The 27,927-nt window shown below is 53.2% G+C and overlaps 1 protein-coding gene and 1 long non-coding RNA gene across 2 annotated transcripts in view; one reads left to right on the plus strand and one right to left on the minus strand.

Moving 5' to 3' along the window:
* Positions 1-7,502: 7,502 nt before the first annotated feature.
* The window catches only part of M1AP (meiosis 1 associated protein), a 71,511-nt gene continuing 51,086 nt past the window's right edge, over positions 7,503-27,927 (minus strand). Inside the window, exons 6-9 of the mRNA XM_032781896.1 lie at positions 25,873-26,014; positions 14,463-14,669; positions 9,813-9,971; positions 7,503-8,887 (exon numbers count right to left, since the gene is read on the minus strand). Coding sequence (XP_032637787.1) covers positions 8,741-8,887; positions 9,813-9,971; positions 14,463-14,669; positions 25,873-26,014 — 655 coding nt within the window. The 3' untranslated portion in view covers positions 7,503-8,740. The remainder of the gene's footprint in view (positions 8,888-9,812; positions 9,972-14,462; positions 14,670-25,872; positions 26,015-27,927) is intronic.
* The window catches only part of LOC142046911 (uncharacterized), an 80,464-nt gene continuing 61,339 nt past the window's right edge, over positions 8,803-27,927 (plus strand). The window contains exon 1 of the long non-coding RNA XR_012656020.1: positions 8,803-8,907. This is a non-coding gene — a long non-coding RNA (uncharacterized LOC142046911). The remainder of the gene's footprint in view (positions 8,908-27,927) is intronic.

Consider the following 27,927-nt stretch of genomic DNA (forward strand, 5'->3'; position numbering starts at 1 on the left):
TCTGTATGTGTGGCATGTTTGAGGCGGTGCTGTGTCACATGCCTATTCTTGGGGAGGGAAGAGATGCCATGTCAGGCTCCCAGGGGTGCTGTACCCCTGGGCGAAGGAAAGAGGCCAGATTTCCGCTGGGACATTGTGAGTGGCACATACATGCTCATTCGCATGTGCCAGTCCATGAAGTCTTATCATAGAATCATAGACTTTAAGGTCAGGAAGGACCATTATGATCATCTAGTCTGACCTCCTGCACAATGCAGGCCACAGAATCTCACCCACCCGCTCCCGTATCAAACCCCTAACCTGTGTCTGAGCCATTGAAGTCCTCAAATCATGGTTTAAAGACTTCAAGGTGCAGAGAACCTTCCAGCGAGTGACCTGTGCCCCACGCTGCAGAGGAAGACGAAAAACCCCCAGGGCTTCTGCCAATCTGCCCGGAGGAAATTCCTTCCTGACTCAAATATTGGCGATCAGCTATAACCTGCTTTGGCACGCTCACCAGCAGCACCAGGAAGAATTCTCTGCAGTAACTCAGATCCTACCCATCTACACCATCAAAGCATTGGTATTTTCACAGTATAGTCAAGACAATATTGCCAAAATTAGGCTATCCCATTATACCATCCCTCCATAAACTTATCAAGTTTTGTCTTGAGCAGCTATGTCTTTTGGCCTCATTACTCCCTTGGAAGGTTTCCAGAACTTCATTCTTCTGATGGTTTGAAACCTTCCCATCTTATTTCAAGTCTAACTCCTGTGGCAGTTTATATCCATTTGTTCTTGTGTCCACATTGTACTGAGCTTAATATTCCTCTCCCTCCCTGGTATTTATCCCTCTGATATTTATGAGAGCAATCATATCTCCCCAGCTGTTTTTTGGTTTAGGCTAAACAAGCCAGTCTTCAAGTCTCCATAAGACAGTTTTCCATTCCTCAGATCATCTAGGAGCTTCTCTGTACCTGTTCCAGTTTGAATTCATCCTTCTTAACAGTGAGACCAGAAACTGCACACAGAATTCCAGATGAGGTCTCCACCGTGCCTTGTTACGGTACTACACCTCCTTATCTCTACTGGGAATACCTCACTGATGCATCCCAACCCGCATTAGCCTTTTTCATGTCCATCCATTGGCAGCCATAGTCATCCTGGTGATCACAATAATCCGAGGTCCTTCTCCTCCTCTGTTACTTCCAACTGATGCATCCCAGCTATATACAGTAGTTTTGTTATTATCCCTAATGCATGACCTTGCACTTTTACTATTAAATTTCTTCCTATTACTATTACTCCTTTACAAGTCATCCGATCTTCCGTATGTTCCCGGTCCTTCTCTGTTGTTACCTTCTCAAAGAAAGAGATCAGGTTGGTTGGTTGATTACCTTTTGAAATCATGTGTTTTGTGCCAATTACCAGTGACTCAATGTCCTTAACTACTTTCTCTTCAAAATTTTTCCAAGACCTTGCTTCTACAGATGTCAAACTGACGGCCTGTAGTTGCCTGGATGCTTTTCCCTTTCTTAGATAGGAACTATGTTACAATTCTCCAGCCTACGGTACAACCTGAGTTTAGAGATTCTTAAAATTCTGCTATGGGCTTGCAATTTCATGTGCCAGTTCTTTAATTATCTTGATGAAGAATTATCTGGGCACCCGATTTGTCCCATTAGCTGTTTGGTTTAGCTTCTACTCGCGTGGTTAATATCTACCATTCCTCTTCCCATTTGCATCCTACCTTATCCTCAGTCTCATTAAGACTGTGCAAGTGTAGATTATCCTTAACTCCATCCATCTTCAATGTTTACGGTCCCATTCTACTTCTTGTTTCTTCTTTATATGGCTATGAACCTTTTACTATTGGTTTTAATTCCCTTTGCAAGTCCAACTCTACATGACTTTTGGCCTTTCTCACTTTATCCTACATGTTCTGCCTCACTAAGGGGCTTTCCTTGCTTTAATCCTCCTATCTTCCACTCCTTGTAGGCTTTCTGCTTTTTCTTAATCAGCTCTCTGAGATGCTCATCCAGCTTGGTCTTATTAAAGCAACAGCTGCACTGGAGAGGAGCAAATATTGGCTCCATCTTCACAAAAGGTACTGGGGGATCCTGGGAGTTAGAGCTGTTGGACTTCCAGCAGGGGAAGGTGGTTGAAATGATAATGAAATAGAATTATAAAATTGTAATTTAGACTTTCAAAAGGCCCTTGGCAAAGCCTCTCTCAGGAGGCTGGTGAGGAACCAGTCGCTGTGAGGGGAGGGCGAATCTCTGCCCTGGAGCAGAAGGCTCAGAACAGAGCAGGGATCAATGGTCCATTTCCATCAGAGCAGAGGGGTCACAGCAGGGCCCCAGGGGGCAGACCGGGGTTTCAGATACTTATTAACAAGCTGGAGAAGGGACGTGTGACTCCACAGATGGCACAAAGGTATTGAGGGGAGCCGCGTCCAGAGGAGCCTGTGAGGAATTTGAGGGACTGGCAGAGGGAAAAGGCAGCATGCTGGCGGGCACAGCTGGGATTCAGGGTTGATTAATATGAAGTAATACACATTGGAGGGTTTAATCTGAACTTGTCATGTGCCTTCTCAGGGCCTAACTTAACAGTATCCGCTCAGGAAACGGACCCGCTCAGGAAACGGGCAACACAGTTTGACCTTGACATAATGTGTGGCTGATTCCAAGACAGCTGATTGGCTGTATAAGGGGTGGGGTGGCGAATAGTACAAGTTAGGTCCTGCTCTGCACTCCTATGGAGCGTGTGCTTTGGTGGAGCTGTGCAGCAGCTGGGCACAGCGTGGGCTGATGAGAAAGCAGTGGGGGAAGCCACTGGACTCTGCTGAGTGACGGAGACAGCTGGCCCTTTTCCCTGTGCTCTTTGTTACAGCACGGACCTGCGGTACTTTGGACAGGTCCCATCTTCGTTATGAGAGAATGATTCAAAGCTTGGGGCGGGTGGTAAATAATGGAGTGGACAGGTGACTGGGACAGCAAGCTGGCTCGCTTGGTAAGCTGGGCGCAAGCAAACACTGTATTTTAATCTGGCTAAATGTAAATGTGTACATCTAGGAACAAAGAATGCAGGCCATACGTACAGGATGGGGGACTCTATCCTGGGAACCAGTGACTCTGAAAAAGATTTGGGGTCATGGTCTATAATCAGCTGACCATAACATCCCAGTGCGGCGCTGTGGCCAGAAGAGCTAATGTGAGCCTGGAATGCATAAATGGGAGCAGAGAGGTTATTTTACCTCGGTATTTGCACTGATGGGACCACTGCTGTGATATTGTGTGCAGTTCTGATGTCACAGTTCAAGAAGGCTGTTGATAAGTTGGAGAGGGTTCAGAGAAGAGTCATGAGAATGATTAAAGGATTGGAACACCTTTCTCATAGTGAAAAACTCCAGGAACTCGATCTATTTAGCTTAACAAAGAGAAGTTTAAGGGGTAACTTGACTGCAGTCTATAAGTATCTACACAGGGAATAAATATTTAATAATGGACTCTTCTATCTAACAGAGATGTATAATGCAGTCCAATGGCTGGAAGTTGAAGTTAGACAAATTCAGCCTGGCAATGAGGTGTAATTTTACAGTGAGGGTATTTAACTATGGAAACAATTTACCAAGGGGAGGTGGATTCTCCATCACTAACAATTTTTACCTTGAGACTGGCTGTTTTTCTAAAAGATCTGCTCTAGGTATTATTTTGGGTCAGGTCTCTGGCCTGTTATACAGGAGGTCAGACTAGATCAGGGATTCTCAGAGTGGGGGTCGTGAACTGTCAACCTCCACCCCAAACCCCACTTTGCCTCCAGCATTTATAATGGTGTTAAATATATAAAAAAGTGTTTTTAATTTATGGGGGGGGGGTCGCACTCAGATGCTTGCTGTGTGAAAGGGGTCACCCATAGAAAAGTTTGAGAGTCACTGGACTAGATGATTGTAATGGTCCCTTCTGACCTTAAAGTCTCTGACTCTATAACAGTGGCAGGAGTGTTCCTCTGCAGATTTTTCCATGAGGTCTCAGTGCAAGGAGGCATTGGTTTCCCTTTGTATGGTTGTAAGAGCTGCTTCTGTCTTTGCAATCAGGAGATCTCTGCTTAACTCCGAGCCTGGGAGAAAGGTTCTGGGTTGCATATATGTAGTCTGGTTTCCTGTCTTCTATTTAAAGCTACTTCAGCCCTAGTTAAAATTAAAATATGGTAGGAAGTGGCTTCTGCCTCCTCCCCCTTCAACTAATTTCTGCTCAGTCTGTGGGAGAAATAACTTTTTTGGCATCTTTGGAACAGGTTATCAGCCTGTTAGAAATTTGCAGCTCAGTGGTGCAGTTGGTCAGGTGGCCAGCAGCCATGATTCTCTCTGAACATGTGGTCTGGGTGCTTTGCAGAGAGAAAGGAGACACTGTCCCTGCACCAAGGAACTTAGATGCTGAATGTAGCCAGCTGCTTTACTTGAGGAATATGTCTCAGAGTGTAAGGGGGAGGAGGGGCTAACACCAGAGTGAGATTTGTTTTTATTTCTGCAGCAGAAATGACCTGGAGCTGGCAGCTCCTCCACTCACTTTCCTCGTGTCTCAGAATCAGATGAGTAGCCAGGTGCCAGATGCTTTCTCAGAAGCCTCAACTGTGGGCAGCCTGGATGCACTCAGACTTTGTCCTAGCACATTAAACTTTCTAATACTTCCTTATCTGTGTTACGGTAGCACCCAGCCTCCACAACTGACTGCAGTTGTCTCTCCAGGGGCCCATGACCTTCACAGTAGCACTGCACCTGCTTCCCCTTGTGCTTAGGGCTAGAGCTGGGTCTAGCGAAGCAAGTCAGAGCTAGACTGAGATGCTGCTGATAGCATGAGGGTTGCTAACTTTCTACTTGCACAAAAGTGAATACGCTTGCCCTGTCCCTTTTCTGAGGCCTTGCCCTTGCTCACTCCACACACCCCACCCTCCCTCACTCATTTTCACTGGGCGGGCTCAGGGGTTGGGGTGCAGGAGGGGATGAAGGCTCTGGCTGGGAGTGTGGACTCCGGGGTGGGGCCAGGGATAAGGAATTTGGGGTGTAGGAGGGAGCTCTGGGCTGGGGATGGAGCCGAGGGGTTTAGAGTATGGGAGGGGGCTCTGGGTGGAAGTGTAGGGGGATAAGGGCTGTGGCTGGGGGTGCGGGCTCTGAATGAGGGATTTGGGGTACAGGAGGGGGCTGTGGGCTGGAGGCTCCGGGTTCGGAGTGCAGGAGGGAGGATCAGGGACTGGAGCAGAGGGTCGCGGAGGGGATCCGATGGGGTGCAGGCTCTGGGATGGGGCTAAAGGGTTTGAGGTGAAGGAGGATGGTTTCAGGCTGGGACTGAGCGTTTTCAGAGGGGTTGGAGGAAGATCAGGGCTAGGGCTGGGCAGGGGGTTGGGGTGCAGTTCGCAGACAGCACTTACCTCAAGAACTCCCAGAAGCAGCGGCATGGCCCCCACAGGCTCCTACAAGAGAGAGTGGCCAGGTGGCTTGGCGCGCATGTCCCTCACAAGGTGCTGCCCCAGCGCTCTATTGGCTCGGTCTTGGCCAAGGGAGCGGAGATGCGAGCAGCGCTTGGGGAGGGAGTGGGTGGAGCCCCGACTGCCTCTATGCGTAGGAGCTGGAGGGGATGCTGCTGTTTCTGGGAGCTACGCAGGAGCCACAGCAGCCAGGGAGCCTGCTTTGTCCAGTTGTGCCACCGCCAGACTATTTAACGGGCGGTCAGCAGGTGCCTTTTTGACCCGTAAAAAAACCAGACATCTGGCAACCTAGATAGCTCGACCTAAATCCTTCGTACTCCCTGTGGGAAGAACAGCATCAAGGTAGAGGAGCGGATCGTGGCGAGATCACTAGGTGCTCCCAGCTTGACGGAGTAGCATCGTGGCTCACAAGTGCAATGGCCCTGCCTATGGTGGGCCTCTGCAGGGAGACACTGCTTGTCTCGGCATGCTTTAACTGGGTTTGCAGATGCATGAGGACCACTGGACAGCTGTGCATCTCCCCCGCTCCAATGGTTGTCCTCAGCTCCTAGGATGGGGTAGTCAAGACTTTTGGCTGAGGGCCACATCGGGGTTGCGAAACTGTATGGAGGGTTGTGCCTTCCAAACAGCGGCCCACCCCCATCCGCCTCTCTCCCACTTCCTGCCCTCCCTGCCCCCCCTCAGAAATCTACCCATCAACCCCCCGCTCCTTCCCCTGACTGCCCCAACCCCTATCCACACCTCAACCCCCTGACAGCCCCCCGGGACTCCCACGCTGGCATTTTCACACCCCTCACACTCACTACATGGGCTGTCACATGGTCTGCCCTGAGCAGGCAGAGTCTAGCACGTAAGCTGGTGCCTGGGCTTCAGCCCTGTAGCACCCAAGAGGGGCTGAGAGCTGCAGAGAGCCAGAGAGGAGCTAGTACCTGCCACAAAGTGCCGCAGCAAAGTGAGCTGAAGGGGGAGGGTCACAGCAACACAGGATTTGAAGGGCGGGGAGCCGCTGTTGGAGGACATGCCCCACCTCATGTTCGGAAGGGAGCAACAGTGAGATCCTCACCATGGTTTTTGGTTGGGGGGCACAGCTTCTTGCAGCCAGTGCCATCCAGCACCGGCAGGAGGACCAGGCCTGATCTTTGCTGTATTTAGCTTTAGGCTGTTAAAAGGTCAAACCCTTGCCTCAGTAACACACTCATTTCCAGCTGAGCCTGAGCCAGGGTGAGACTGGCGGCTTGGTGCTTGCCGAGGGACTGGACCGGCTGCTTCTCTGATAGGACCGCTCAGGCTACTGGCAATTCCGTCAGAGATGCCCTGGCCTGGCAGCATCTGCTGTTCCCCAGCCTGGCATGTGGCGGGAGGGAGACAGAGGCCAGCAAGGCCCACTACTTGGCTGACACCTGCCTCAGAGCTATACAGGCTCTGCAGCACACCCTAGTGTTCTCAGCGCTCCCTGCTGCCTGAGGCCCACTGTGCATGGCGCTGCACAGACCCTGCTGCCCCCACTTGGTGCCGTCTGGCGAGGGAGCAAGGTAGGGTGACCAGACGTTTCGATAAAATTGGAACTGTCCTGTTTTTTAGGTGTTTGTCTTGCGTCCCGATCAATGTTTGTTTGGTCGGGATGCAATTTGTCCCGGTATTTCGCACTCCTGGTTTTGTTTTGTTTTGTTCCACTGGAGGGACTCTGCTCCCCTCCCGTCCGCCCCCCCCCAGCAGGATTCTGTTTTTGTTTTTTTTTCTCTCTGCCAGTGGGACTCCGTGCTCTATTTTTTGCTGTTTTCCCCCCCTCTGCTGGCAGGACTCTGTTTTCTCTCTCTCTCTCTCTCTCTCTCTCTCTGCCAGTGGGATTCCGTGTTTTGTTTTGTTTTTTTGCTCTGCCGGTGGGACTTCCCTCCCGCCCCCCCGCGTATGTCCCAATATTTTCTTCATCCCATTTGGTCACCCTAGAGCAAGGACAAGGGTAGGAATGCTCTATAAGGTGCTAATTATCCACTACAGGCAATGTAGGTGTCATCATGCTAAATAATTTTATTGTTGAACCATAAAAGTGTGGAGGCTCAGACTTGCTCTGGCCTGTACACAGTGCTCTGACTGCTCCTGGGTGCTCAGACGGGCATGCAAGGAACCCCAGTGATGCCCTAATTGGAAACTACTCTAAAGTCCAATAAACACAAAGCTCTGGCCAACTCTGTGCTAGGCCAGGGAGTTACTCTCTCCCCAGCATCTGCTTTTGCAGGGAACTGCTAATTGGCACCTGAGCTGAAATTCTGGTGGCCCTAGCCCCTAGTTGTGTACTGGGGAGAAGGTGTCAGGGAAATCCCACGCCATCCCTTTGGCCCCATAGCCAGAATTCTGTGCAGGGAGCTGACCACCGGTAAGCTGTGGTTCCATCACTGTTCATCTGCAGCCCAGCCCCAGCGGACTCAGAGGGGCACAGAGAGAAAGGATCTTTCCCAGCTGGAGTGGCCTGGGAGCAGGGGTTCTAGCGCAGGGCACTGCCAGTCTCTGCTGCTGACTCCTGGGGACTGTGGTGTAAGACATGGGGATCATGGCACTGTGTTGAGTAATCTGCAATTGGCTGTGTGCCACTGGGGGGAGGTGTGGGGCTGCCCTGGGACTCAGGGGACCTCAGATAAAACTTGTAACCCAGCTCAAGGAGCCTGCTCGGGCAGGGCTACAGCTGCTCGGCATTGCAGCTTGTGCAGGGAGTAGCCCCCAAGCTGCCTCTGGCTAGCACCTCTGCATGTGCCAAGGTCCTTGCATGGAGGCCTGTGGTCACCGCTCGCCCCAAGATCTCTTCCCCGCATTAGCATGCAAATCCTGGTCCTTGGGCTTCGGGATTATGCCAGCATGTACATGCTTGTTCTCAGAACCCATCCAATGAGGCTACGTGGTGTGCTGCACTGACATGAATGGGAGGTGCGGTGTGGGGTAGCAATGGGTGTCATGGCAAGAGAGGGGCCCATGGGGAGCAGGCTCCCTGGGGACTGTCTCAGCAACTAACAAAACTGTAGAACAACAAGAAACTGAACGGTGGGAAGCGACTTTCACAGCAAGGCCAAGCAGGCCCAGCACTTGCCTGACCTTGTCCTGTGCTGGCACGTGTGGTACTTGGCAAGCATTGGGGCCAGCAACAGGCTGAGCTGTGAGTGCCTAGTGTTATGAACGTGTGCGTGGGGGCCTGCTGTGCGTGTGCGCCAGGGTAGGATGGCGTGTGTGTGTGTGTGGGGGGGTGTCTCACAACACTTGGGCTTGTAATAGAGAAAGGCCCTTGTCATTACATGCTCCCCAGGAATTCACTGTCTTCATCAGAGAAGAGAGGGAGCTCACAGGCGTCCTTCCTTGCAGCAGATGATCGGAATGCTTTGGGCGGTGGGGGAGCCAGAGGAAGGGGAGCTACCGTGGCCTTGGCTTTGCTCAGGTGCTGTAACGCAGGAACACACAGTGAGTACTGTCTCGGCGGGCTCAGAGCAGGGGTTCTCAGACTGGGGGTCGGGACCTCTCAGGGTGTTGTGAGATTATTACATGGGGGTTGTGAGCTGTCAGCCTCCACCCCACATCCTGCTTTGCCTCCAGCATTTATAATGGTGTTAAATATATTAAAAAGTGTTTTTAATTTATAAGAGGGGTCGCACTCACAAGGCCGCCCAGAGGATTCAGGGGGCCTGGGGTCTTCCTGCCGCCGAATTGCCACCAAAGAACCAGCACTTTGGCAGCAGGTCCCGGGGTGGAAGGACCCCCCCCCGCCACAGGTCTTTGGGGCACTTCGGCGGCGGGTCCTGGGGTGGAAGGACCCCCCCACCACGGGTCTTCGGGGCACTTCGGCAGCGGGTTCTGGAGTGGAAGGACCCCCCTGCTGCCAAACTGCCGCCAAAGACCCAGAGCGGAAGAAGCTCTGGCGACCTGGGCCCCATGAGTGTTTTTCGGGGGCCCCAGAGCGAGTGAAGGACCCTGCTCCAGGGGCCCTGAAAAACTCTCATGGGGGCCCCTGTGGGGCCCGGGGCAAATTGCCCCACTTGCCCCCCCACTCTGGGCAGCCTTGCACACTCAGAGGCTTGCTCAGTGAAAGGGGTCAGCAGTACAAAAGTTTGAGAACTACTGGCGGAGGGGAAGCTGCCACACCCCTTAGTCACAAGCTATTGTGAGCATGTGCTTAGTGCACCTGTGAGAGCTGACTGAGGGGCCCGCGTATCATCCCAGAGCAGCAGGTGGCCTTGCACGTATCTTCTGCCTGTTTCCACCTCCCTCCCACCATCATGTCTGCTCAGAGCCTTCAGCACCTCAGCTGCTTGGTCAGTGCTCAGGCAGAGTAGGGTTTCCCCAAGCCAACCAGTGGGCAAGAGCTGTACCTGTCTGGAGTGATGCCGCTCTCCTGGGTGATGCTCCTTGGGCTGGGCCTGCTGCCGGTACTGGGGTCTGGAGAACTCGCTCACCAGGTATTTGTAGAGGTTGCTTTTCACATGGAGGGGGTTGTATCTAGGTTCTACTTCCAGACTGTTCAAGGCGCTCTGTTCAGAGAGAAGTGACACACAGGTCCCAGCTGGTAGCATGTGCGTGCCCAGCATCCAGCTTCCTGCTCTGAGGTGGCAGAAAATGGATGTGAGGATTTGCACCTTCCTTCCCTGCTTGACTGACGTGCACTCCTTCCAGTCATTCCGGGCAGAGAGGGACCCAACAGGTCCACCACAGTAGCTGATGGAAATTGTGCAGGTCCTGATCCTTATCTGGGCCTTCCCTCGCCCCACATGGATAGCGGCTTGTACTTAGCATAAGCCAGATGTCACTTCCCCTGTGAGCGTGTGTCTCTGCCTTTGGGCCTGGTAACCATGCCTGCTGTCCCTGAGCAAGCATGAAACACAGGCAGTAGTGTAGCTAGCAGAGTGCAGAGGAAGCAGCCGCTTCCCCTCAGCACATTTTTCAAAAGCGGTGCCTTAATTAGGGGTTACCATGGCGCCAACAGGCACCCCGATAATAAAGAATCTCCAGGTGAGGCCGGCGGTGGGCATGAGCGATTCCAGTGAGGTCAGTGGCGGGCGAGCCAGAGAGCGAGGTGTCTGGGAGGCAGCTGCTGGAGCTCTGGGTCCCTGTGCGGCGCGGCTCAGCTCGACGGTGGGAGCAGGGAAGCTGCTGTGGCGGCAGCTCAAGACATTCCAGCACTAGGCAGAGTGCTAGCGGCTTCGTGGCCTGGAGGGGCTGCAGCAGGGTGCCCGGCTTGGAGTGTGGGAGAAGAAAGTGAGGGATGGGAGGAGGTGCTGCTGCTCCAGCAATCTGGGTGGTGGGGTGCAAAGTGCCCCCTGAGCAGCGCCACCCACATGGGGCCTGGCCCCGGTACTGGAACAGGGCTCCCAGCACTGGAGGGCGGGGATCTGCTCCTTTCTGTAGGGGGCCGCTCTAAGGTCTCCTCTCTCTCAACCTTCCTACCGGGTCTGGCGCCTTCTTGCCTCCATCATCATGGCCACCCCATGCTGGCTTGATCCCGATCGGGCCACTACCCTCCCATCCTGTCCGGTGGAAGCACTTCCGCTTCCCTGCGGAGGGACAGGGGAGAGGCTCAGAGTACTCGTGTTGGCACATGATCCAGGAGGGAAGGCAGCAGCGGGGACACCTAGGTGCATGTGCAGCAGGGGAAGGGGAACATAGTGACTCTATCCGGAGTGCAGGCGCAGTTGGGGCCGATCTGTACCTCTTACTCCGCAGTGGCCGGGTGGAGGAAGGTGAGGCTGCAGTGGCAGCACGTGCCGGGTGCAAGATTGGCCATTGGAGGCTGTGGCGCAGCATTTAAAATGAGTGGAGGGGGACTCAATCAGGCCTGCACGGTTTGGAGTGCTTCAGGCTCCTAGGCTGCGTTCTGAGGGGCGCTTCCCGGGCATAGGAAGCAGCTGCAAGCACCACATCAGGCTGGGGCCTCTTCTGCATGGAAGCTGGGTGGAGCAGATCGAGCCCCACCTGTGAGGGTATGGAGGGGTCGGTGGCGCCCCGGGAGAGCCCATTGGAGAGGGGGGAATAATGGCAGGGACTGGGAGACGCGCCTGTTGTCCGCTCTTGGTGCTCTCTGCTGGGGGACCTGTCCCGCATTCCTGCCACCGGGCTACGTCTGCTGTGACCCATTCACTCTTCACCTGCCTGCGCTATGTGATGAATACTGGATGGGAGGTTTACGCAGGGCCCCTCACCAAGGTGTCCTGCCTCAGAGAGCCCCCAGCCTGAATGAGGGAAACACAGGGGCCAACCTGACCAGCAAGGAGGAGAATTACAGTGAATAATATACGCTAGCCAGCCGTGGTAGCACTGCTGGAGCTGCAAGTTGAGTGCAGCATAGCAGGCGGCGAGGAGTAGATAGCTGGCCGGGCAGTAATGCTCAAGAGCAAGGCCTGGGGTAGGCTTGAAACAGGTTGGCCTAGCTACCTCACGGACCAAGCCCCTCCGAGGGGGTACACAGCATGGCCGCAGCATGACCAGAGGAGCCAGCAGGGGGGGCATGGAGTGGCCAGAGGAGGAGCCAAGGGGGAGCACCATTTTTATGTTTGCTCTCCCTGCACTTAGAACCTGGCTACGCCACTGCACACAGGAGTTCAGACACAGGCCTCTCGGTCTGTCACTCCTCACATGCACACACAGGTGTTCAGGCACAGGCATCTCCAGCTGTCTCTCCTCACACGTGTGTTTCAGACACTGGCCCCTCTGGCTCCCCTCACACGAGGGTGTTTCAGACACTGGGCTCTCCAGCTCCCCTCACACGAGGGTGTTTCAGACGCTGGGCTCTCCGGCTCCCCTCACACACGCGTGTTTCAGACACTAGGGTTGCCACTTGCCAACTTTCTATTTGCACAAAACTGAACACCCTTGACCTCTGAGGCCCTGCCCATGCCCTGCCCCTTCTCTGAGGCCCTGCCCCTGCTCACTCTATCCCCCTCTCCCTCTGTTGCTCACTCTCCCCACCTTCACTCACTTGCTCATTTTCATCAGGGGGTTGGGGTGTGGGAGAGGGTGAGGGCTCCGGCTGGGGGTAAGGGCTTTGGGGTGGGGACAGGGATAAGGGGTTTGGGTGCAGGAGAGGGCTCTGGGGTGAGGTGTGGAGCCAAGAGGTTTGGAGTATGGGAGGGGGCTCTGGGCTGAAGCAGGGGGTTGGGGTGTGGGAGGATTTATGGGCTCTGGACTGGGGGTGTGAGTTCTGGGTTGGGGCCAGAAATAAAGGGCCCAGGGTGTGGAACGGAACTCTGGGCTGGGGCACGGGGTTGGGATGCAGGGGGGTCAGGGCTCCAGCTGGGGGTACAGGCTGTGATGTGGGGCTGGGGATGAAGGATTTGAGGTGCAGGAGGGGGCTCTGGGCTGTGGCTGAGGGATTCCAAGCATGGGAGGGGGCATAGGGCTGGAGAAGGGGGTTAAGGTTTGAGTGGGGTGAGGACTCTATCTGAGGGGTGCAGATGCTGGGTGGGGCTCAGGATGAGGGGTATGGGGTGCAGAGGGTGCTCCGGGCAGGAACCAAGGGATTCAGAGGGCAGGAGCGTGATCAGAGCTGGGACAGGGGGTTAGGGTATGGGGGTGGGGATGAGAACTCCAGATGGGGGTGTGGGCTCTGGGGTGGGGCTGAGGCTGAGGAGTTTGGGATGCAGGAGGGTGCACTGAGTTGGGATCGAGGAGTGCGGGAGGGGAATCAGGGCAGGGGTGTTGGGATGTGGGGGAGGGCGGGCTCAGGGGTACAGGCTCCAGCTGATGCTTACCGCTGCTTCCAGGGGCTACTTGAGATATGTCCCCCCTCCGCCTCCTACATGGAGGTGCAAACAGGCGACTCCACGCACTGCCCCATCCATAGGTGCTGCCCCTGCAGCTCCCATTGGCCATGGGGGAACATGCTGGAGGCTTGCCAGGAGCCACGCTGAGGCTAGCAGGGAGCCGCCAACTGGACAGTCAACTGCTTTTTGACCGGGTGTTTTGGTTGAAAACCAGTCTCCTGGTCACTCTGTCAGACACAAGCCTTTCTGGATCCCTCGCACACGGATATTCAGACACTGACCTCTCCAGCTTCCCTCTCATACGAGTGCTCAGGCAAAGACCTCTCCTGCTCCCCTCACATACAGGTGTTCAGACACTGTCCTCTCCTTCTCTCTGCCCTCACACATGGGTGTGCAGATGCAGGCCTCTCTGGCTGTCTCCCCTCAGGCACGCAGGTGTTCAGGCACAGGCCTCTCTGTCTATCTCCCCTCACTCACGGATGTTCAGATACAGGCTGCTATGGCTCCTCTCATGCAGGCAAGTGTTCAGACAGAGGCCTCTCTGGCTCCCCTCATGCACACAGGTATTCAGACACAGGCCTCTCCATCTCCACTCAGAGTGGCGTTCAGACACAAGCCTCTCTGGCTCCAAACACGCATGGGTGTTCAGACAAAGACCTCTTTGGCTCCCCTCACAGACAGGTGTTCAGACACAGGTCTCTCCGTCTGTCTCCTCTCATACACGGGTCTTCACAGTTTTCAGAAAGGGATTCTCCACTGGTCTGGAAAAGTTCTGCTGCTCAGACCGGCTGCCTTTCTAAATCCTGCTGAGGGCCCTGGATGCTCCTAGCTGCAACTAACCAAAACATTAGATAACCATTTCCTCCTTCGCTCACCTGCCAGGCCACAAGAGCAGGGGCCTGGGTTTCCCAGCTATTCTATGCACCTGAAGCAGAGCAGGAATACAAGCAAAGCTCTGCTTCCAGACATGTATTGGGAAAATGCAAGAGCCTGAACCCATGAGGGGAGGAAGAGTATGGGGGGAATGACTTATTTATGCTAATCCTATTCATGTCAATAGGCCTGCACCTGCAATGCAAGTGAGAGGGTGTGAGGACCTTGCACTCCAAGCCAATAGAGGGATAGGGCCCCCCCCAGCACGTCTTGCACATAGGTGACATGTCTGGGTCTGGATGTACCATTCCCTGCTAGTCAGCTGGTATCCTGTACTTGCAGAACCTGCACTGCCTCGTTATCTAAACTTGTGTGCAGCCATTCGTCACTCGCCTCTATGGTGCTCAGTGCTGTCTCTGGAAGGTCAGCAGGGAGGGCTGGGACGTTGCATGGCAGCAGGAGTTCTCTGACTGCAATGGCTTTGACGAGCAGCGTGAAGGAGTCAGAGGGGATGATGACATAGTAGGAATTCACGGTGATGCTCCAGCTTGGACTCACAGTTTGTGGCTCACGTTTGGCCAGAAGCATCCAGTCCCTCTTCTAAAATCAAAAGCCAGAAGTAATTCTATCAGTGAAACCAGGGCAGGGTTGGCAGCTTCCCTCAGCACCAGCTCATTGCAGGGGCTGAGGGGCTCTGTAGCAGAGTCGGATGGATCTGTGTCAGATTATGAACTCCATTTTGTGTTAGGTGCTGAACTCAAGTCTAAAGTTGCCTGGGTGTGACTTATTGCATTGCTTTTGAGACACTGCCCTTTCTGGAAGGGGCTTGCCATTGCCTTGAAGGACTATCACAGAGAAGCCAACAAGGCTACAGTCTGGAGCCACTGATGACTCTGTAGCTCATCTGCAGCCCAACCCCTAAGAACCAATGAAACATTGGTACAGGTGGGCCAAGTACTTGGGAAGAGGCTGGAGCATCCCCATGGTTCACATGGCAATGGAACAGGCTATGTAAGAGGGGGTTCTGCTCTGGGCAGGGGGGCTGGCCATCACCACAGGTAAGAAGGGGGAAAGGAGAGAGAGGGCAGATGGGATGAACTCCAGACTCAGGGGTGAGCTGAGAGCAAGAGAAGGGGTGTCTCAGGACTGTTTTGTTTCCAAAGATCTGTAACTCTTGAGAACTTTCAGAGTAAAGTTTCTGTGGTCAAGAAATCCCTTTATTAAGCCTGCTGTTTCTGCAGGGGTTAAAATAGAAGCCCAGCATCACCACATCCTGAGTGACGCTCCAGGGAAGTGTGTGTAAGCAAGTGGGAGGGCTTGGCTGGTTCCTGACACTGTTTTAATGATCTAGGGCAAGTGGGCAGTGGTGCCCCATGTCCCAAAGGAGGGTCTCGGACAAGAGAGGTCTGAGCCCAGGAATATGCAGTACAGTCCCAGAGCTAGTAACAGAGGTTAGACTCTGTCCTGATCCAATTGGCTTAGAAGCACGTGGGACCAAGTGATTGCGTCCACTCACTACCTGGTGACCATACAGAGTGGTATCGGGCCAGGTTGTAATAGGCTCCATCACCTAGACTGACTGTTGAAAATAGCCCTGCAGTTGAATTGTATAGCAACTGGATCGGAGAGACCCTGCTCCCCAGGCTGGGATCCAGAAAAGACAGTTACTCACCGTTGTAACTGTTGTTCTTCCAGATGTGTTGCTCATATCCATTCCAATTAGGTGAATCCCAAGCCTTACCTAGGCGGTGGGGTCGGAGTGAGAAACTGCAGAGTGCAAGACTGCCAAGCCAAAGGCTGCATCATCTCTGGATTGTTGTACCAGGGCATAATGGGAAGTAAACGTGTGTACCGAAGACCATGTAGCCGCTCGACATATCTCCTGGATAGGCACTCGAGCTAGGAAGGCGGCCGACGAGGCCTGGGCTCTAGTCGAATGTGCGGTAACGTGGCCCGGAGAGGCATGAGCGAGGTCATAGCAAGCCCGGATGTATGCCGTCACCCAGGACGAAATCCTCTGGGAAGAGACGGGCTGTCCTTTCATCCGGTCCGCCACCGCAACAAAGAGTTGGGGTGTTTTACGGAAGGACCTCGTGTGGTCAATGTAGAAGGCTAGTGCCCTATGGACGTCCAGCGAGTGCAACTGTTGCTCCCTACGTGATGCTTGGGGAAGAAAACCGGAAGGAATATGTCCTGGTTAAGGTGAAAGGACTAAACCACCTTGGGGAGGAACGCCGGATGCGGGCGTAGCTGCACCTTGTCCTTGTGGAATATCGTGTAAGGCGGGTCCACCATTAGAGCCCGAAGCTCTGAGACTCTCCTAGCCGATGTAATGGCTACAAGGAACGCCGTTTTCCATGATAAATAAAGGAGTGAGCAGGTCGCCAAGGGCTCGAATGGGGGGGCCATAAGTCTTGTCAAAACCAAATTGAGGTCCCGGGCAGGGGCGGGGCATTGCACCAGGGGAAAAAGGCATTCCAGCCCCTTGAGGAACCTCGAGACCATAGGGTGGGAGAAAACTGAGTAAGCACCTTCCCCGGGGGGAAGGTAGAGATAGCCGCTAGGTGTACTCGCAAAGATGATAGCGCGAGGCCCTGCTGCTTGAGATGCAAGGGGTAATCTAATATCGTGGGGATGGGAGCCCCGGTAGGTGCTGAATTCTGCCCCTGACACCAACAAGAGAACCGTTTCCACTTGGCCAAGTATGTAGCTCGAGTGGAGGGTTTTCTGCTGCCCAGGAGTACTTCCTGCACCGGGGTGGAGCAGCGTAACTCCGATTGAGTTAACCAAGCAGGAGCCAGGCCGTAAAGTGGAGGGATTGCAGGTCTGGGTGGAGAAGCCTGCCGTGGTCCTGCGTTATCAGGTCCTGGTAGAGGGGCAGGGGAATCGGGTTGGCTATCAAGTGGTCCAGCAACTTGGTGTACCAGTGTTGCCGGGGCCACGCAGGGGCAATCAGAATCAGACGAGCCCTGTCCCTGTGAAGTTTCACGAGAACCTTGTGCACCAACGGAAAGGGTGGGAAGGCGTTAAACAGGTGGTTCGACCAAGACATTAGGAAGGCGTCTGATATCGAGCCCGGGGCAAGGCCCTGGAAGGAGCAGAACCTCTGACACTTCCGGTTGCTGCGGGAGGCGAAGAGGTCTATGCAGGGAAAACTCAACGTCTGGAAGATCGAATGAACTCCGTCCGGGCGAAGTGACCACTCGTGGCCGAGAAATGACCTGCTGAGCTGATCTGCTAGAGTGTTCTGGACTCCCGGAAGGAAGGACGCCACTAGGTCTATAGAGTGGGCTATACAAAATTCCCACAGCTGGATCGCCTCCTGACAGAGGGGGAGAGAACGAGTCCCTCCCTGCTTGTTTATGTAGTGCATCGCGGTGGTGTTGTCCGTGAGCACTAGAACGCAACGGTCCGGTCCTGCAGATGATGAAGGAAAGCCTGGCAGGCAAGGTGAACTGCTCGTAGCTTCCCGAATGTTATGTGCAACGTTCAGCTCCTGGACAGACCAAAGGCCTTGCGTGCGACGATGGCCTATGTGAGCCCCCAGCCAAGAGACGACGCGTCTGTTGTTAGGGATACAGACGGTTGTCTCGGGTGGAACGGCATGCCTCCGCACACCAGGGAAGGTGTTAGCCACCAGCTGAGGGAGCCTAAGACACTCTGAGGAACCGTGACGACCATGTCTTTGGCATCCCTGTGTGGGCGGTAAATGGAGGCCAGCCAGACGTGAAGGGAGGCGCGAAAGGCGAAGTTTGGTGTGGGTTTGGTCACGAAAGTGCACGCAGCCATATGGCCGAGGAGGCTGAGGCAGGCACGGGCTGAGGTCGTCAGGAAGGTCTGAAGGCTTTCTATGGCAGCGACTATTGTCCGAAACTGGGATAGCGGGAGGTAGGCTGTTGCGAGCGTGGAGTCTAGAATGGCTCCAATGAATTCGATTCTTTGAGTGGGCACTAGAGTGTGGACTTGCCTATATTGACCATCAGGCCCAATCGCTCGAATAGGTCCATGACAATGGCAACATGTCTGGAGACCTGAGCCTCGGAGGTCCCACGGATAAGCCAGTCGTCTAGGTAGGGGAAGACGCGGATGCGCCGATGACGGAGGAAGGTGGCCACTACAGCCATACACTTTGAAGACGCGTGGGGCAGTGGAGAGGCCAAACGGGAGGACCGTAAATTGGTAGTGTCGACGATGCACCATAAACCATAGGTACCGTCTGTGTGGAGGGTAAATGGAGATATGAAAGTATGCATCCTTCATGTTGGGAGCAGCGTACCAGTCTCCCGGATCCAGGGATGGGATGATGGTCCCCAGGGACACCATGCGGAACTTCAACTTCTTTAGGAAGGCATTGAGACCGCGGAGGTCCAGGATGGGTCGGAGACCTCCTTTTGTCTTGGGGATTAAGAAGTATCGGGAGTAAAACCCCTTGCCCCTGAACTCCTCCGGTACCTCCTCTATAGCTCCGATTTCTAGGAGCGTGCGGATCTCCTGCCAGAGGAGTTGCTCGTGAGAGGGGTCCCTGAAGAGGGACGGGGAGGGCAGGTGGGGAGGGAGGGGGTGAAATAAACTGGAGATGGTATCCAAACTCCACCGTGCGTAGGACCCAACAATCTGAGGTCAATTGGGCCCACGCAGGGAGGAAGGAGGAAAGACGGTTGGAAAACTGGAGAGGATTCCGGGAAAGGACTGGTGCTGTGCTCTCGGGCGCACCTTCAAAAGTTTTGCTTTGGTCCCGCTGATGGTTTGGCGGGACCATTATTTTGGCCTCCTTGAGAACCCGACTGCCGTCTGCAGTTCCCGCGACCACGCCTCCTACTAAAGTCTTGTCGAGGCCGGGGCGGGGGGTAAGGGCGCTGTGGTTGGGCCTGGAAAGACCTGCGTTGGGTCCGCGGGGTATGCATCCCAAGGGAACGCATGATAATGAGATTGTCCTTGAGACTCTGGAGTCTAGGGTCCGTTTTCTCTGAGAAAAGGCCCTGGCCCTCGAACGGAAGGTCCTGAATAATATGTTGCAGCTCGGGGGGTAGACCCGAGACCTGCAACCACAATATTCTCTGCATCATAATCCCGGAGGCTACGGTTCTAGCCGCCGAGTCAGCAGCGTCGAGAGAGGCCTGTAGGGAAGTCCGAGCTACTTTCTTCCCTTCCTCCAGGAGGCTGTGAAATTCTGGCCGGGAGTCCTGTGGGATCAGTTCAGCGAACTTACCCATCGACTGCCAGGTTTTATAATTGTACCTGCTGAGGAGGGCCTGCTGGTTAGCTACCCGCAGTTGAAGACCCCCTGCGGAGTAGACCTTACGCCCCAGCAGATCCATTCATCTAGCCTCCCGCGATTTTGGGGCAGGGGCTTGTTGGTTACAGATTGCATGACCAGAGAGCACGGAGGAGGATGGGTATATAGATATTCATACCCTTTAGAGGGTACCATATATTTTCTTTCCACGCCTCTGGCCGTAGGAGGGATAGATGCTGGAGACTGCCAAATAATGTCTGCTTTGGCTTGGATAGACCGAATAAATGGCAGAGCCACGCAAGTCGGGGCATCTGCAGATAATATGTCTATGACTGGGTCCTCCACCTCCGGGACCTCCTCCACCTGCAGGTTGATATTTAAAGCAACTCGCCAGAGAAGATCCTGGTGGACTCGGAGGTCAATCGGGGGCAGGCCTGATGCTGTCGTACCGGCTACTGCCTCATCTGGCGAGGAGGACGATGACAGGCCTGGGACGAGTGGCTCGTGTTGAGGCTCCTGTTCCAGGGGATCATCGGAATCCAGGAGGACCTGAGGGTCCTGCGTCAAAGCCAAAACGACCGTATCTGCTGGAGGAGGTCGGCTAATAGTGGCCTCCGGTGCACGATGGTCTGACGGAGCGGACCGAGATGTAACTGTGGGTTCGCCCTGGGCTTGGTAATATGCCCAGGGCGTCCAGAATGACCACTGCGGAGCTTGTTCTGTGCTCTGGGCCTCCGGGAGGACACGCTTCTGTGGGTCCAAATCCCCATAGACAGAGCTGTCAGCGCGGGAAGACTCCGATGGGTGTCATGATGGCCATGGTGGAGCCAAGAGTCCGTGAGAGGGACCCCTGTGAGTGGGGTACCGGACATCGTGCCGCTTCGGAGAACGGTACCGGGAGTTGTACCGGTGCCGAGAGGGAGACCGGGACCTGCGACCAGCGCGGTGCCGGGAGGTCGACCGGGATCGAGAAGATCAGTGGTAAGAGCGACTACGGCAGGAGCGGTGCCGGGAGCTGGACCACCATGCGGAGTATCTGTCCGGAGACTGAGACCTGGAGTGGTGCCACGAGTGCGACCGGTACCGAGAAGGGGATCGGTACCGGGACTGCGAGCGGCGCCCGGATCTGGACCGGCGATGAGATCGGGAATGGTGCCAGGATCTTGATCTCGAACAGTGCCTGCCGGCAGCTTCAGTGGAGGATGGCCTGACCAGAGCAGGTTTTCTCACTGATGTAAGAACCCGCACCGGCGGTGCCGGGGGTTGAGGCAGGGTGGGCTCTGTTAGAGCAATAAGTTCCCTCGCCGTCGAGAAGGTCTCTGGCGTAGTGGGAACAAGAAGCTCAACCGAGGCACGTGCCACGGAACTGTCGCGCACCAGACTCAACGGCTCTTGCATGGCCGGAATCAACGGTGCCGATACCGCCGGTGCCGCAGCAGGTGTTGGTGCCAGGTGACTCGGCTGTGGTTGGCGCTCAGACCGCAGTGGAAGAGTTGTAGCCACAGGAGCTTTAGCCTGCTTAGCCCGTGGGGAGAGGGAGCGGTGCCGGGCTGCCTTCTGTGCCGGAGATGGCTGGTGCCGGGGTGTTCTGATGGTGCCGGCGCTCTCCGGTGCCGATGAAGCACTCCTCCCCAGTGTGGGCTGCGCGGCACTCGGTGCCGAGGCTGGAGGAGTGAGGGCCACCTCCATTAGGAGCTGTTTTAAACGAGAGTCTCGCTCCTTTTTTGTCTGTGGTTTGAAGATTTACAAATGCGGCACTTATCAGTCAGATGAGATTCCCCCAGGCACTTCAGGCAGGGGTCGTGGGGGTCTCCTGTTGGCATCGGCTGGCGGCAGGCCGAGCACTGCTTGAAGCCCGGTGAGCCCTGAGAGGGGAAGAGGCTAATCCCCCAACCCTGTAAACTATATACACTAAGTACGTTAACAAAACTAATAAAGAATAAGTACAACTATAAAACTATATACACAGAAAGTACAAGAACGGGTGAAGAGCTAGGTAATTGTAGAAAGGCTAAGCTGCGCTCCACTGTTCCAATGACCGACACAGGCAGTAAGAAGGAACTGAGGAGCGGACGGGTCGGCAGGGGTATATATTCGGTGCCGTAGCGGCGCCACGCCAGGGGGCACCCAGCTGACCTGCCGGGTGTTGCTAGGGTAAAAATCTTCCGATGAACATGCACGCGGCACGCGCACACCTAATCGGAATGGATATGAGCAAGCACTCGAAGAAGAACTCTGCTTTTTACTGCTTCATTCATAGATTCCAAGGCCAGAGGAGATAACTTTCAACATGTAGTCTGACTTCCTGCATAGCACAGACCAAAGGATTTCCCTGAATTAATTCCTGGGTGAACTAGGCAGATCTTTTAGAAAAACATCCAAGCTGGATTGAAAGTTTCCAGTGAAGGAGAATCTACTGCAGCCATTGGTAAGCTGGTAATGGGCAATGGGATGGATCCCTTGATAATTACCTGTTCTGCTCAGGGGCAGTGAATTGTATGGGTCCATGGTGCCCGAGCTCCAGCAAATTCAGGGTGTAGGGGCCCGGCTCCACCAATGTTCGGGGTCAGGTCTCTCCCTCGGCTCCACCTGCTGCCCCTGCACACACCCCCAGAGCGTCTCTGCCTGCGTTGGGCAGCGGGCTGCTGCCCCCTGCAGTTCCACGCTGCGCTCCCTTGCCAGCTATTGACGGCTGCAAAGGAGTGGTGCTGCGGGCAGGCTGAGGCGGCGGCTGCACCTGTGGAGGGAGGAAGTGCATGGCAGCCCCTTGCTTGGCAGGCGACTCCAAGGGGAGGGGGAGGCTTATCCTGGCTGGACCTCCTGAGCAGCAGCCTGGCGGGGCTTGGGTGAGTGTCATGCTGGGGGGACCAGGGAGGGCCCCCTCCCCGGATCTCGTTGCTGCCAGCAGGGAGAGGGCTGGGGGGAGTCCTCTCTGGCCCCCCGCCCCAGCCCTGGAGCAGTCTGCCTGCTGCACCCCAAAATCATTCCCGGCCCAGCCCCACGCCCTGCACCCCCTCCCATATTCAACCCTCTGTCCCAGCCCAGAGCCTGTACCTAGCACCCCAAACCTTTTCCCGAACCCCCTCCTATACCCCAACCCCCTGTCCCAGCCCAAAGCCCGCACCTAGCACTCAAACTCCTTCCCAGAGCCTACACCCCTCCTGCACCCAAACTCTCTCCCAGAGCCTGCATCCCAAACCCTCCTGCACCCAAACTCCCTCCCAGAGCCTTAGGCAGCTGTGTGTGTGTGTGTGTGTGTGTGTGTTGGGGGGCAGGACTTGGACCCATTCTGGGCACCACCAAAAATTATACAAACCTGCCCCCCCCTGGTTCTGTCCATTACCTCTGAAACACCTGGCATTGGCCACTGTTGGGAGACGTGATACTGGGCTAGGTGCACCTTTGGTCTGACCCAGTCTGGCTGTTCTTATGTTCCAGTGATTAATTGAGAACATAGGAGTGAAAGGGACCCCCTGGGGCACTGAAGTCAGGAAGCCACATCATACAGTCTGCTTTATAAACTTATCAAGATCCATCTTAAAACCAGTTTGGTTTCTTGTCCCCACTACTCCTACTGGGAGATGGTTCCAGAACCTCCCTCCTCTGAGGATTAGAAATCTTCTAATTTCCATCCCAAATTTACTCTCAGCCAGTCTATCCCCATTTATTCTTTGCTAACACTGTCCTTTAGCTTCAATAGCTCTTTTCCCTCTCTGCAGTTAAGCCTCTAATGGATTTATAGAGAGCAGGCATTTTCCTTCTCAGGCTTCATTTTGCTAGACTGTACAAGGCAAGCTGTTTTAGTCTTCTCTCACAAAACAGCCCACAATTCCCCTACACGTCCTACTAGCTCTTCTCTGCACATGCTGCAGTTTGATTTAGTCTTTTTGAACATGCATGACCAGAACTGTACACAATATTCTGGATGAGGTTTTTTACCAGTGCTTTGTACAATGGGATTAATGTTTCCCCATCTCTACTGGAAATACCTCACCTCATACATCTTAGGACTTCCCTTTGCCTTTTTTAATGGCTGCATCACATTGGTGGCTTATAGTCATCTTATAAGAATATAACGTAAGAACATAGAACATAAGAACAGGCATACTGGGTCAGACCAAAGGTCCATCCAGCCCAGTATCCTGTCTACTGACAGTGGCCAATGCCAGGTGCCTCAGAGGTAGTGAACCAAACAGGTAATGATCAAGTGATCTCTCTCCTGCCATCCATCTCTTATGATTGACTAATGCACCTAAGTCTTTCTCCTCCTTTGTTATTTCCACCTGATCAGTCCCCATCTTATAGCAGAAATTCCTACTAGTCCCTAAGTGCAGCATGACTTCACAGTTTGTGTTATTACATTTAATCCCATTACTATTACTCCAGTTCTCAAGGTCATCCATTTCTTCCTAAATGATATTCCAGTCGTCCTCTGCATTGACAATGCCTCCCAACTTTGTGTCGTCATCAAAGTTCACTAGGCATAGTGGATAGGGGGAAGCAGAAGATGCGATAGATCTTCATTTCAGTGAGGCTTTTGACACAGTCCTCATTACATTCTCATAAGCAAACCAGGGAAATGTGGTTTAGATGAATTACTATAGGATGTGTGCACAACTAATTGAAAGACCATACCCCAAGAGCAGTTATTAGTGGTTTGCTGTCAAACAGGAAGGCTGTATCTAGTGGGTTCCCACAGGGGTCAGTCCTGGGTCCAGTACTATTCAATATGGGATGCATAAACAGCGGAATCGTGAGTAGGAGTAGCGAGGTTATTTTACCTCAGTATATGGCACTGATGCAACCACTGATGTAATATTGTTTTCCAGTTCTGGTGTCCACAATTGAAGAAGGATGTTAATAAATGAGAGAAGGTTCAGAGAAGAGCCACAAGAGTAATGAAAGGATTAGAAAACATTCTTTGTAGTGATAGACTCAAGGAGCTCAATCTATTTAGCTTAACAACGAGCAGGTTAAGGGGTGATTTGATCACAGTCTACAAGTATCTACATAGGGAACAAATATTTAATAATGGGCTCTTAAACCTAGAAGACACAGGTATGACATGATTCAATGGCTGAAAGTTGAAGCTAGACAAATTCAGACTGGAACTGAGGTGTAAATTTTTAATGGTGAGAGTAATTAACCACTGGAACAATTTACCAAGGATTGTAGTGGATTCTCCCCCATCTTTTCCATCAAGATTGGATGTTTTTCTAAAAGATTTGCTCTAGGAATTATTTTGAGGAAGGTCTATGGCCTGAGTTATACAGGAGATCAGCCTAGATGACCACAATGGTACCTTCTGGCCTTAAAACCTATGAAAAGTGATGTTAACAGGTATCACTTTTCACAGCAGACTTACCCAGCCCAGGAAATCCTGGGGACAAATTAAGCCCTGGATGGGGGTGTCAGGGGAGGTAGTGGGGGCCAGAGGCAATGGGAGGGGATAGTAGGAGGCTAGGGGAGGCAGCGAAGGGCTGGAGTTTGAAGTCCTGTGGACAGAGCCTTCTGTCCTGCCACCCCAGAAGCCCAAAGCTTGAGCCCCACCACCCATGGGAAGGTGGGGAACTCACCTGCTGCCGGCTCCTCCAGTGTTGTGCCCCAGATGTCTCCAGAGGGTGGGCAGGGCCCAGCCCCTGCTGGTGGCCCCAGCAACTAACACCAAGCCGGTGCATCCAGGAGCAAGAGGGATGGGGAGGTGTCGCTACTTTGTCCCTCCACCCCCACAATCACCACCCAGGAGGCTGTGGCCACAAGAAAAGTTCCTGGTGGCCACATGCGGCCACGGTATCTGCAGTTGAGAAATGCTGGTCTAGGGTTACTCGGTCCTATCTTTGTACAATGGGCTGGATTTGATGACTTCTGTACGTCCCTTCCAGCTCTACATTTCTATGGTTCATTAGTACACTCCTGCCTATTGTACCAATCTCATTAATGAAAATATTACATCAGCTTCGGTCCCAAGTCCACTCCTTGAGGAACTCCACCAGTAATGTCCCTCCAGCCTGTGGTCATTTCCCTTTCTGCCAGCTTCTTGCCCACCTTATAATTCCTGTACTCGTTACCGTCTTCTCTACCTTAACTAATAATTTCTCATGTGGCACTATATCAAATGGTTTTCTGAAATTCAGATAAATTAGATCTACGGCTTTTATCTTGTCTAAGAAATCAGTTATCTTATCAAAGAAAGATATCAGGTTAGTCTGGCATGATCTAGCTGCATTTCATTCTATTTTCCATTTACCTTCATGTCTTTAAATATTCTTTCCTTCAAAATTTGTTCTAAAACCTTGCATACTATTGAGGTCACAATAATAGGTGCCTGGATCACTTTCCCCCCCTTTCTTAAATTACACTCCGTTAAAAATGTGTGTCTTATTTCAAGTCTGGATTTGTCAGTGCATCTGCTGGAAGAACTCACAGGCACAGCTGTGGACTAAACACAGAAGCTGCAGGTCCTTGGGACAGCTCTCCTGGAGCAGGCTGGACTCTTTCCCCCCAGACTGATGCCTGCCTTTGCCCCAGTCACAGATCCCATGCAGACCGCAGCTTGCTTGCACTCACCAGCAAGCTGTGACACAGAGCATGGAAGTTGTGCTGGTTCATCTCCAGCTCATCCCAATCCAGCTGCCAACAACTCGTAGGTTTAATGATGAAGGGAAGCCCAAACAGCGCTGACTCACAAACCCCTTCAGCCTTCAGAGCCCTGCAAAAACAAAGGGCAACCTGGTGAAGACTGTCTGTGTTCAACCCATAGCAAAAGAAACTGACTGTTAAACACTTACTCCCTGGGTGTGGTGGTGGTGCAGGGTCTGGGATCCCACCCACGCCTGGTGCCAGTGCCCTAAAGACACACTGGTGTGTGTGTGTGTGTGGGGAGAATCCAACCCATACCTGGTGCCAATGGCCTAAACATTCACTGGAGGTGGGGGTATCCAACCCACACCCAGTGCCAGTGATTTAAACACTCACCTTCCTGGAGGGGACCCAACCCATACCCAGTGCTCTAAATACACACTGCTGGGGGTGGATGGGGGACTTCAACCCCCAGCCCTTGGTACCAGCAGCCATACCACCATCTGCCGTGATCCTGCCATCCTGCTGGGTCTGCTCACTACTTTGCTGGGAGAGCTCAGAGTAAAGCTGAGCTGCTGCACGAAGGCAGGGTTTGCTATTCTATCTGGTCAGCACAGAATCAAGTACCTCACACTATGTGACTGATAGTGCCCTCTTTTGTATGAGCTATAAATACTAATCACTCATGTGTCTCAGTCACATCCCAGCTCAGGCAATGACATTCTTTCCTAAACAATTTCAGCTGGATCATGATTCTCCTTCACTTTCCATCCTAAACTCTGATGTTGTGTGCTGTTAAACAGCTGCTGTATCTCACCCCAGAGGTTGCTGCTTTTTAGTGGTGTCTGAAGTGTTCCCTCTGTAGCCTCGTGGGCGGTTGGAAAGGGTTGTTTAGTCAATATGTGTAAGTGCTTTGAACATGTACAGTTGTATACATGTTCTAAGTATTTTTTAATGAATCTTTGGTATAATCACAAATTTATACAAAGGTGACTGGGAGGGATTGTAAAATCATTGCATACAAAGCTGTTCATTAATTAAATAAAATCCCTTCTATGCACAAGCCACAGAAAAGAACCTGTCTCTATTACTATCATTATTAATTATTATTACTGGAACAACTGCCTGATGGGAAGGAGAAGTGTAAGTTTGACTTGGAGGCCTGAGAAAAATAGCACTGCCTTATTCAGATATTTGTAGCTTTCCCATCACCATGTCACACAGGCACTGGACTGTACAGGACCAAACTGTATGTGGGACCAGCTACTAACTCATTTGCAACAGGGGCTGGGGGCCGTGATTCCGCCCTGGCAAGCCTGACAAAGTATTTTTCCTGCTGTTGTACCTGGTGGTGGAATAACTGCCTCAAGTATCTGCTTGTCTGGTGTCCTCCTATGCTAACTGCTAATTTTCTCTTTGCAGAATGATGTCACGGCATCGTCATTTGCTAAGCTCCAGTCACTAGGGGGAGCTCTGGCTCTGAAAAAGCATTTGGCTTCAGCCTGCTCAGTCCGTAACCTAAGAGTGTGTGACAAGATTGCTCATAACGTGACTCCATCTTTTCAATGCAGGTAAATGAACAGCGTGAGTTGAACTCTGGAGAGGGAGGGAGAAGTCAGAGATGGGCCACCTGGCAACACTGCTTTGTACAAACAGTCCATCCTCCTGTTGTTTCTTGCATCTCTTTCCTTCTGTGGGTTTTTGTCTCCCTGCTTGTCTCCTGAGGTTCAGTTTTCCCATGCCATGTGCGACAGGACAAGCTGTCACTGGGAAGTGAGGAAAAGGCCTCTGAAGAACAAATCAGAGCTCAATAGTAATCTACACTCCTACTCCCTATTTATGATGTAGAACCCAGACCTCCCCTTTCCTCAGTACCACAAAGTACCACCAGGTGTCAGGGAATGGGAGTAGATCTCGGGCAGTATTGCCTCTTACCTGAAGGCTGGATTCAGGGCATGGAGCACAGTAGGAGCGAGCCATGTGAGGCTCCTGTCAGAGTGGGGGAAGGGAGGGCCTGGCTGTCTCCCTTCATGGCAAAGCCTG

Source organism: Chelonoidis abingdonii, chromosome 5 (genome assembly GCF_003597395.2).
Source record: "Chelonoidis abingdonii isolate Lonesome George chromosome 5, CheloAbing_2.0, whole genome shotgun sequence".
Classification (NCBI taxonomy): Eukaryota; Metazoa; Chordata; order Testudines; family Testudinidae; genus Chelonoidis; species Chelonoidis abingdonii.